General features: G+C 41.9%; 1 protein-coding gene across 1 annotated transcript in view; it reads right to left on the reverse strand.

Moving 5' to 3' along the window:
- Positions 1-12172, reverse strand: part of TTN (titin) — a 509207-nt gene that overhangs the window by 358694 nt on the left and 138341 nt on the right. Inside the window, 1 exon segment of the mRNA XM_029605898.1 lies at positions 70-348. Within this exon segment, the coding sequence (XP_029461758.1) occupies positions 70-348 (279 nt within the window).

Below are 12172 nucleotides of genomic sequence, written 5' to 3' on the forward strand. Positions count from 1 at the left end.
TAAGCATATCACGCATTTTTTAACAGGAAAAAAACAAAAGTATGTAAATGGACCATTAAGGATACATACCTTTTAACTTAATAGTACAAATGCAACTGTCACTTCCCACATTATTCGCAGCCTTGCAATGATACTCTCCAATATCTGAAGCCTCGATATTAAGAATATGAATGCTAGCAAAGACATCTTTCACAGTAATTTTGTATTTCTTACTACTTCGGATTTGTCTCTTATCTTTATACCACGTAATGTCAAATGGTGGAGTTCCCAGAAGTTCACATTCAAGGCTAACATCAACACCTTTAATGATTTGCACTGGACTGGGCTTCCTGCTAAAAACAGGAGGTTCTACAAAAGAAAAAGTTTAATTTAAAATTAATTAACTAGATATAACCAAGTAATGAATAAAAGACCAATCTTTTTAAAGCTGCTATGTTATCTATAAATAATGCTTGGATATTCTCTTTTTTCAGTATTGTGATTTACACTGCTTTCGGATAAAAGAACTTCAACTTTGTTCGTCTGCGCTGACTATGTACATCTGGATGTCGGAGGGCCTGTTTGACTGCATTATCAAGCTAAGTATTTTGTGTGGAATACAATTTAAAAAGACTGTGTCTTTAGAAAATGTACACATTTATATTTGCAATAAAGGATCTAGGTATTGGCACAAGGACATTTGAAAGGTATGTGACTACATCTTATGCCTCTATTGAGCCTATGGCTCACCATTCTGTTTTTGATGGTAATGGGTGTGGTGGCATTTTTTATGATACCTTCCACTTACATCTTCCGTATGAGTTACTTTGTTTAAGTATATTCAGATTTTGTATTTTGGCTGACATTGTTTTGAGTTTTAATGATTAGTGTGTATTGGTATTTTCAAATGACATTTTAGGGGGAATTTTAATCTGTTTATTTTATTGTTAAACTTTGTTTTATGATTGTATGCTGTTATCTGTCTTGAATTTTATATTGTTTCTGCTTTATTTTATTATACACCATTTTGATTTCTGGAAAATCGTTTTATTAAATAAAATTAACATTACCATTGTTTTAAATATTGTTGGGCACAACTGTTGCCAAATCTACAAAACTCTTCAGTACTGGGTTTGAAAGAGAGTTGCATCTATGGATGATTGTATAACATGAATATAATGGAAAGCATGCTGCGAAAAGTTGTCTTTTAGCTTATAAGTATCATTTTAAATACTATCGGCCGAATTTTAAAACGGTCATGCATGCAAATATTGTCACTTACGTGCGTGGCCGGGCCCTGCACACATTTTCAAAAAGGCCCGGCCACGCACGTAAGTGACAATACGTGCATAATTGCCAGGCCTTGAAAAGGGGGCAGGCCGGGGGCATCTTCTGGGCAGGGAGGGGCAGGACAGCGGCCGTCAGCTGCTGTCCCGGGGAAGCGCGTGCCAGCAGTTGGCCAGCGCACATAAATCATTTCAGCTCAGGAGGTGAAGTAAATCAAAAAGCAAAGAAAAACAAAAAAAAGGTAGGGTTTACAGGGGGGGAGGAGAGGGGAAGAGGGAAGGGATTTAGGTAGGGGGATAGGGAATTGGGGAAGGCCCAATTTAATTGCTGCGTGTACTCTTACAAAATTATAAAATCCAACGTGCTGTGAGTGTGGCCCTCGGATTTTATAACATGCATGTGCCTGCGCACATGTTATAAAATCGGCGCATCCAAGTGTGCGCACCGGGATGCATGTGCACATGGAAGCACGCACCTTTTAAAATCTACCCCTATATTTTTAAAGTATGAATTTTAAGGCAGGATAATTTTAGGAAACATCTGAATGAAAAATATATAAAACTTCTTAATGAATTAAATAAAAAGCATAATCTCAAACAGAGTAAAAGATATCTGAAACCAAAAATAACTCAATCAAAACTGTTTTCATTAAATAAAGAAAAATAATTATTTGCACTGTATCAGGCAAGTAGTCAATAAAACTAGAGACTTATGCTGAAGTGCAAAGAGCCATGCCATGGCTTCTGGCACTTCCCCCTCTTCCCCTCTCAAGATTCCTAGCAACTCTTTCCCCTTTTCTGGCCCAAGCCACAATGCAATTATCAGTAAGGGTGGAATCCTGTCAAGGCTTGCAGATTCAGGGAGGATGCAAGGAATTCAGGTCAGGATATGGGGATAGCTGTTTAAACATCAACATGATCTGTAGTCATCTTAGTATTTTGGACCATGCTAATCATCTTTGAATCTTCTGCCTCTTACATGGCTTCAATGACCACTATCTAATTGGCTTAGACTGTCTCCCTTTCTTGCCAATAAGGCTATTTTACTTTGGCACCCCCTGCCTCAGATAGGTTATGTCCCATGACTCAAATCTCAGTGCCATTTCCTACTTGAACAACTGCTGTAGCTGGAAATGGCTACCACCACTCTAATTGACTTTGTTCTCCACCTAGCTGCCTTCTATGTGGCATAAATGCTGGCTGATGTACAGCTCCAATACTGCTGCTTGGTCTTGACAACAAGGCTTCTACCACAGTCAATACCTTTACCACAGCCTGAACCACTCCAGTGTCACTCTCTTTCAGACACCGAAGCCCCAGTGTTGCTCAGTTTATCAATGTGACTTTTACTACTACTATCCCCAAAGATCCAGGCTAACTCTGATCTGACACAACCCCAAAGCACCTGCTGTTGCCCAGGCTTTGTTTGCTGTACATGCAACCTAATGCTGTCGCCAGCTCTTAAAGAGTTTGCACTATTTTAAAAATTAAATAAAACAAATAGAGAAGAAATAAACTTTTGAAGGTGGTGAGGGAACAGGGGGCTACAGATGGTACATGTACAGCAGACAGAGAGTTCCAAGCCACAATCTGGCAGAGGGCTCACTATGGGCAGATCTTTGGTTGCCTTGCATTACTACAGCAATCATACTTTGAAGAAGGACATAATATGCTGACCTCAGGGACACCCAAGGATATACTAATCTTTTAGGGGCAATAGGCCCTTCTCCCCCATTACCCTGTGTGGCAGCACGAGACGTGGTCCCTTGTCAACCCTAGATCATGAGTGTGAGTTAGGGGTATGGCACCCTCTACTCTTTCCCAGGACCCCTTATTGCAGCATGCACTTGAGATGATGCATGTCTGCAAAAAGGGGCCACAAGAAGAAGCATGCATCAAGGAGTGTCATATGTGGTACTAACTGCCCACATTCTCAAGAAGCATAGCCCATCTTCCCCTTGCAGAAACTTTATGACTCATACTGTTATGCAGCAGGAAAGATTTTTGTGAGCCTAGTACCTCAGGCCATATTTCCTCTTCACAATATTTAAGCATACAGTTTTTAGCTCAGGGCCACTTTTCCTGACCCACTCCCTTTGTGCACACAGGGGCTGGACGAACTGAACCACATCAGCCTGATTCCCAAGTATGCCCACAGATGTCGGCCAGATTTGTGTGTCTCACAGTGGGTATAGGCAAAGCACAATCAAATGGCATTACACATATGCACCTAAAGTGGAGGTTGAGTTAGTAGGATGAGAAAGTGGGTTCTGGAGGAAAACGTTCTTGGTGGGTTCACCAACATAGAAGATAGTCAGGATGTGTCAGAGCAGGATCTTGAAATGCAGAAGCTTTGGCAGAAAAGGAATTTCACATGAGCATGAACCTCACAAGCAGGCCTGGCCCAAAAGGCCTAATCATGATCTCACAAGCTGTGGCACATGTTGGTTCTCTCTTGAATATTCAGCAACGTTGCCAGGTTATATGGGGGTTACTAGATAGCTCAAGAGGTATGTATTTCCGAGAGGAGACATGGTTTCATCACCTTCCTTTGAAGGAAAGAAAAAGGGGGAAGACATGACGGTCAAAGTTCCTCCTCGGACTTAAGCTACTATTGCGTATCACTTGCTTATCCCAATCTTTTCTTCCAATTAAGATGCCCCTCCCCACCAGCCAAAGGCCAAATCAGTAGGGTACATTGTACCTTCTTCTTCCCTAAAATTAATAAAGCAAGGAGACCACCCTCAATCCCTACAAAAGAAGGTTATTATATATATATTTTTAGTGGATAATTACACTATGGAAGTATATACATTATCACACAAGCATAAACAGATTCTATGCAACATTATGTATAGTGATCTTAGTGGGCGAAGTCCTTCCAAAACATGGTGTCTGTCGTACCACAGGAAGACACTTTGTAGATTCCTCTAGCACAATAAATCAAGGAAAATTCCTTCTCATTTATGGCATTTCATAAGACAGATCGATGCTTCCCAAAGGGGAGCCATGCCTACATATGGGGATGTCTCATTGGAAATATGAAATGGATATTGAGAGATGAGCACCACTAACTTAAAATGAACATCTTCTGTACAGGTCATAGCTTAGTGATGACTGATCCAGCATACATTTTAAAATGCACCACTGGCCATGGAGATCCCAGGGAATACAGATGTTAAACCCAGAATAGTTCAAATGGGTCTAGAGTTTTGCTGAAATGTCTGTGCTTGATGCATAATCAGTCCATTATGGGAGACAAGCATTTAGACAGTAAACAGAAGACATCTTGTATGAGAGTTGGGAGTCTCAATTTCAAATCCATACAGAGATCAAATGCCCAAACATTGACTAATAATTCTGCATACATAGCATCCACTATTATAGGTATCCATTGATAATGTCACTGATGCTGAGTCACTTAGGTGATAGCGGAGGAATTGAGCAGATGCACTACATCTCATGGCACCTAACGAGAGCATACTTGACAGGATGAGTTAGGGTCCTGGAGAAATTTTGATTTTTTCACAGATGCAGCCAAGACAATTAGTCTTCACAACATATCAGCAGAGAGCATGGTGTGTTGATGGAGGACCTACAAGATTGGGTAGGAGAGGGCAGTGCCAAGAATATTGCCTTCCCTTAGCTTTTGCCCATCATCATTGCATTAGCCATCTGAGATGAGAAACTACATGACAGGAAAGGAAATTTCAGGGCAATAACTTAAATGTTATCACATTCATAAACAATTAATCTGTTAAGCATACCTAAGAAAACTGAACTGTTATGGAAATTTTTATTGTGTCATCTGTGGGTCAACATCAATGTTTGGGCATAGCACGCTACATCACATCAGAATGGTATCATTGGCTTTTTCTCTTTTAGTAGTCTCTTTCCATGGAGGTGGTATCTCCAGCAGACATATAGCGAACAATGATGCCAGATGAATCTAGATGCATTGATGTACCCTGTGATGATTTAGATGTGTTGGTAATGTTCTCTACGTGAAAAGGCAGCAACAGCTTGAAGCTGAGGTTAAATGGGCTACTCTAGCAGGACTACAAATCCCAGGATTCCAATTACCTAGTTTGAAAAAGGTTAATTGACTCCAGTGATGCTTGAAAAACTGTAGTCTTCCCTCTACTTCCAGCTTTGGAAAATGAGTTTTGTTGACAGATTGGACTGAAGTCAAAAGGAGAGGCTGTTGGCCCTCTCTCTGTTGAGATCTGAGCAATTTTTTTGTCTTGTTTGAATTTGCTGAACTTGTGACTGTGCTGGTGTTGCTGCTGTATGTTGCCTGTAAGAGTAGTAAAGGTTATATCTTCTCCTTTGGGAATAGTAATATGGCCTCTTGTAAGGGTCTTGATTGAACCTTCTCTGTGCTGTGGATTCTTGGTGAGAAGATGTGAGACTCTGTAGAGCTGTATTTTGATTCCTTCACCTTATCCCCAAATAAATTGTCTCCTGCTCGATGTATATCTGCGAGTTTTTCATGGACATCATCTTTGAGCCCTGATGGTCTTAGCCATGCTAGTCTTCTTGCTACTATGGTTGTTGCAGACACCCTTGTGGCTGTATCAAAGGAGTCATAAATTGACCATGTCATATGATTCACATAATCCTTTTTATCTGCCATGACTTCATTGAAAGAATGTTGTTCTTCTTCTGGCAAATTATATCCCCCCAGCACTGACCATGGGTCTTAAATGCTCTGACAAAGCCAAAATTACAAAATCGTGGAGTTTTTCAAGTTTATTATAAAGATATTAAATCTTACTGATCTGGTATGCAGCAATCCATGCTTGCAAGGTTGCTCCTTGCAACTTCAGACTGGCAGCCCTGGTGCTGCCTTGGAGGAAGAAGGTCTCATAATGGGAGAGCACCAACCAGATGTAGCAGGAAAGGATCCTGTAGCAAGGACCTGCTCTCTAGGTGATGCATTGTCCTTTCGCACTGAGGATATCTCCCCAAGGCCTACTGCCCAGGAGGGAAGGGTTAGGTCGGCCGTCATAGTTGGTGATTCGATTATTAGGAATGTAGATAGCTGGGTGGCGGGTGGGCGTGAGGATCGCCTGGTAACATGCCTACCTGGTGCGAAGGTGGCGGACCTCACGCGTCACCTAGATAGGATTTTAGACAGTGCTGGGGAGGAGCCGGCTGTCGTGGTACACGTGGGCACCAACGACATAGGAAAATGTGGGAGGGAGGTTCTGGAAGCCAAATTTAGGCTCTTAGGTAGAAAGATTAAATCCAGAACCTCCAGGGTAGCATTCTCTGAAATGCTCCCTGTTCCACGCGCAGGTCACCAGAGGCAGGCAGAGCTCCGGAGTCTCAATGCGTGGATGAGACGATGGTGCAAGGAAGAGGGATTCAGTTTTGTTAGGAACTGGGGAACCTTTTGGGGAAGGGGGAGTCTCTTCTGAAGGGATGGGCTCCACCTTAACCAGGGTGGAACCAGACTGCTGGCGCAAACCTTTAAAAAGGAGATAGAGCAGCTTTTAAACTAGAACAAAGGGGAAAGCCGACAGTCGCTCAGCAGCGCATGGTTCGGAGAGATGTATCTTTAAAGGATACTAATGATGCATTAGAATTAGGGCATCCCGACAGTGAGGTTCCAATAATTAGAAAAGTAGTCCAAGTGCCTGTAACTAAAAACTCACCTGAGCTAAAAAATTCTAACTTATCCCTATCAATTAAAAAGCAGAATAAAAATACAATCAAAAAACAAACTTTGAAATGTTTGTATGCTAATGCCAGAAGTCTAAGAAGTAAGATGGGAGAACTAGAATGTATAGCAGTAAATGATGACATAGACTTAATTGGCATCTCAGAGACATGGTGGAAAGAGGATAACCAATGGGACAGTGCTATACCGGGGTACAAATTATATCGCAATGACAGAGAGGAGCAGTCGGGAGGAGGTGTGGCGCTTTATGTCCGGGATGGCATAGAGTCCAACAGGATAAACATCCTGCATGAGACTAAATACAAAATTGAATCTTTATGGGTAGAAATCCCTTGTGTATCAGGGAAGACTACAGTGATAGGGGTATACTACCGTCCACCTGGTCAAGATGGTGAGATGGACAGTGAAATGCTAAGAGAAATTAGGGAAGCTAACCAAATTGGTAGTGCAGTAATAATGGGAGACTTCAATTACCTCACAAAATAAACGTCGCATAGATTATAATTTTTTAGATTTTTTTATGTGCATAGAATTTATCTGGAACAGTGGACCATCATAACACCCTTGGTTTTTTAGGCAGTAAGCCACACTTTCAACCTTACAGGGTCATGTTTAATCATCGGTCCATTAAATGTCTTTTGTCTTCTTTATTCAAATGTTCTCTTTCTCCTTCTTTTTTATCTTTTTTATAATTAGTAAAATCCTTTGTAATAAATTCAAAGACGGAATTGCCTTACTTGTGCGGAGCGCCGCTGCGCTTCCGACCTTTATCTCCTGTGCCGCCGCGCTATTATCTCCAGCGCTGTCGTGCTTTACTTTGCAATAAATTTAAAGACGGAATTGCCTTACTTGTGCGGAGCGCCGCTGCGCTTCCGACCTTTATCTCCTGTGCCGCCGCGCTATTATCTCCAGCGCTGTCGTGCTTTGTAGGCGAAAAATACTTCTGGGTTTTTTGTTGAACTTCCGATTGAATGTGCTCACACACTAAAGTGTTGAACTTCCGATTGAATGTGCTCACACACTAAAGTGTGTGAGCACATTCAATCGGAAGTTCAACAAAAAACCCAGAAGTATTTTTCGCCTACAAAGCACGACAGCGCTGGAGATAATAGCGCGGCGGCACAGGAGATAAAGGTCGGAAGCGCAGCGGCGCTCCGCACAAGTAAGGCAATTCCGTCTTTAAATTTATTGCAAAGTAAAGCACGACAGCGCTGGAGATAATAGCGCGGCGGCACAGGAGATAAAGGTCGGAAGCGCAGCGGCGCTCCGCACAAGTAAGGCAATTCCGTCTTTGAATTTATTACAAAGGATTTTACTAATTATAAAAAAGATAAAAAAGAAGGAGAAAGAGAACATTTGAATAAAGAAGACAAAAGACATTTAATGGACCGATGATTAAACATGACCCTGTAAGGTTGAAAGTGTGGCTTACTGCCTAAAAAACCAAGGGTGTTATGATGGTCCACTGTTCCAGATAAATTCTATGCACATAAAAAAATCTAAAAAATTATAATCTATGCGACGTTTATTTTGTGAGACAAGTGTAGTTCGTTGCACTTAATAATTAACTGTTCTTATATAGTAGACTTCAATTACCCCAATATAGACTGGGTAAATGTATCATCGGGTCACGCTAGAGAGATAACGTTCCTGGATGGAATAAATGATAGCTTTATGGAGCAATTGGTTCAGGAACCGACGAGAGAGGGAGCAATTTTAGATCTAATTCTCAGTGGAGCACAGGACTTGGTGAGAGAGGTAACGGTGGTGGGGCCACTTGGCAATAGTGATCATAATATGATCAAATTTGATTTAATGACTGGAAAAGGAACAGTGTGCAAATCCAAGGCTCTCGTGCTAAACTTTCAAAAGGGAAACTTTGATAAAATGAGAAAAATTGTTAGAAAAAAACTGAAAAGAGCAGCTACAAAAGTAAAAAATGTCCAAGGGGCGTGGTCATTGTTAAAAAATACCATTCTAGAAGCACAGTCCAGATGTATTCCACACATTAAGAAAGGTGGAAAGAAGGCAAAACGATTACCGGCATGGTTAAAAGGGGAGGTGAAAGAAGCTATTTTAGCCAAAAGATCTTCATTCAAAAATTGGAAGAAGGATCCAACAGAAGAAAATAGGATAAAGCATAAACATTGGCAAGTTAAATGTAAGACATTGATAAGACAGGCTAAGAGAGAATTTGAAAAGAAGTTGGCTGTAGAGGCAAAAACTCACAGTAAAAACTTTTTTAAATATATCCGAAGCAGAAAGCCTGTGAGGGAGTCAGTTGGACCGTTAGATGATCGAGGGGTTAAAGGGGCACTTAGAGAAGATAAGGCCATCGCGGAAAGATTAAATGATTTCTTTGCTTCGGTGTTTACTGAAGAGGATGTTGGGGAGGTACCCGTAATGGAGAAGGTTTTCATGGGTAATGATTCAGATGGACTGAATCAAATCACGGTGAACCTAGAAGATGTGGTAGGCCTGATTGACAAACTGAAGAGTAGTAAATCACCTGGACCGGATGGTATACACCCCAGAGTTCTGAAGGAACTAAAAAATGAAATTTCAGACCTATTAGTAAAAATTTGTAACTTATCATTAAAATCATCCATTGTACCTGAAGACTGGAGGATAGCAAATGTAACCCCAATATTTAAAAAGGGCTCCAGGGGCGATCCGGGAAACTACAGACCGGTTAGCCTGACTTCAGTGCCAGGAAAAATAGTGGAAAGTGTTCTAAACATCAAAATCACAGAACATATAGAAAGACATGGTTTAATGGAACGAAGTCAGTATGGCTTTACCCAGGGCAAGTCTTGCCTCACAAATCTGCTTCACTTTTTTGAAGGAGTTAATAAACATGTGGATAAAGGTGAACCGGTAGATATAGTATACTTGGATTTTCAGAAGGCGTTTGACAAAGTTCCTCATGAGAGGCTTCTAGGAAAAGTAAAAAGTCATGGGATAGGTAGCGATGTCCTTTCGTGGATTGCAAACTGGCTAAAAGACAGGAAACAGAGAGTAGGATTAAATGGGCAATTTTCTCAGTGGAAGGGAGTGGACAGTGGAGTACCTCAGGGTTCTGTGTTGGGACCCTTACTGTTCAATATATTTATAAATGATCTGGAAAGAAATACGATGAGTGAGATAATCAAATTTGCAGATGACACAAAATTGTGCAGAGTAGTTAAATCACAAGCAGATTGTGATAAATTGCAGGAAGACCTTGTGAGACTGGAAAATTGGGCATCCAAATGGCAGATGAAATTTAATGTGGATAAGTGCAAGGTGATGCATATAGGGAAAAATAACCCATGCTATAATTACACGATGTTGGGTTCCATATTAGGTGCTACAACCCAAGAAAGAAATCTAGGTGTCATAGTGGATAACACATTGAAATCGTCGGTTCAGTGTGCTGCGGCAGTCAAAAAAGCAAACAGAATGTTGGGAATTATTAGGAAAGGAATGATGAATAAAACGGAAAATGTCATAATGCCTCTGTATCGCTCCATGGTGAGACCGCACCTTGAATACTGTGTACAATTCTGGTCGCCGCATCTCAAAAAAGATATAATTGCGATGGAGAAGGTACAGAGAAGGGCTACCAAAATGATAAGGGGAATGGAACAACTCCCCTATGAGGAAAGACTAAAGAGGTTAGGACTTTTCAGCTTGGAGAAGAGACGACTGAGGGGGGATATGATAGAGGTGTTTAAAATCATGAGAGGTCTAGAACGGGTAGATGTGAATCGGTTATTTACTCTTTCGGATAGTAGAAGGACTAGGGGACACTCCATGAAGTTAGCATGGGGCACATTTAAAACTAATCGGAGAAAGTTCTTTTTTACTCAACGCACAATTAAACTCTGGAATTTGTTGCCAGAGAATGTGGTTCGTGCAGTTAGTATAGCTGTGTTTAAAAAAGGATTGGATAAATTCTTGGAGGAGAAGTCCATTACCTGCTATTAAGTTCACTTAGAGAATAGCCACTGCCATTAGCAATGGTTACATGGAATAGACTTAGTTTTTGGGTACTTGCCAGGTTCTTGTGGCCTGGATTGGCCACTGTTGGAAACAGGATGCTGGGCTTGATGGACCCTTGGTCTGACCCAGTATGGCATTTTCTTATGTTCTTATGTTCTTAATAATCCTTAGGACTTTCCCTGGAGGAGAATTTGAGTAAGTTTCTGTCTTTTTTCTTCATTGCTGATTATACAATAATGAAATCATGAGAAAGTTGTATCTTTCTGGGCATTTTTGTATTCTATAAATTACTGTTGCGTCCGTCAGTCTCAGACGGCTTCAACCTCTGTGCCTCACCTTTCTCTCTGCTCTCCCCACTAGCCTTGGAAAGATGGCCACCGCCGTGTCTGCATGTTGCTGTCTCCGGTGTCCCTGGATCGGCAATGGCAAGGCAAACCGCCATGTTTCTCCATGTTTCTCTGAGGGCCTCCTAGGGTGTGCACGCGCACGCCACCCACGTCTTTATCCACGTCATGGCAGGAACCTCGGAGGCAGCTCCTCCGAGTGACGTCACACCATCCGGGTATTTAGCCTGCCCTTCATTTGCTAACAAACCGAGTTAGCAAGGATTGGATACGCCTCCGGTCTGAGCTACTCTGCGGCTTCCTTGTTGCCGCTGGAAGCTCTCTCTGCCCTTTGGGGTAATTCTCTAACCAGGGTACCCGCTTTCTTTCAGGTGCCTATCAGGGATCATGTACTCGCTCCTCGAGAGCCTGCTCTCCCTGCCTCGGTGCCTGTATTCAAATACTTCTGCCTGCTGGGTTCTCCACCTATACAGCTACCAACTTAGTGAGTAAACTAACTTTGTCAGTCTGTCTCATCTACAGCTCAGCACTGAGCATCTGCATCCTGCACTCCCTATACCATCACTGTGAGACGGGTCTCCTCTGTCGGGGGCCCCTGGACTGCTACCTCTGGATCACCTCACTACTGCCACCTCTGGTGGTATCATCCAGCTGTATAATAAAAGACAAATCTCTGTGTTTGCGTGTCTAGAGTCTAGCCTAGTACTGTGGTTCCTCACAGGGCTCCGCCTCATGGGTGTAGCCATCTCCACAGTACCCAAGAATCCACTCCAACACTTCAAAGCCATAACAATTACATCAATATTTTTAGCTATCAGGGGTCTGGAGAAAGGTGTCTTCCAGATTTTAGTTTGGACTTTCATTAGCACATCATGCATTGGTAGCACTTTCAG

This window comes from Rhinatrema bivittatum, chromosome 6 (assembly GCF_901001135.1).
Source record: "Rhinatrema bivittatum chromosome 6, aRhiBiv1.1, whole genome shotgun sequence".
Taxonomy (NCBI): Eukaryota; Metazoa; Chordata; class Amphibia; order Gymnophiona; family Rhinatrematidae; genus Rhinatrema; species Rhinatrema bivittatum.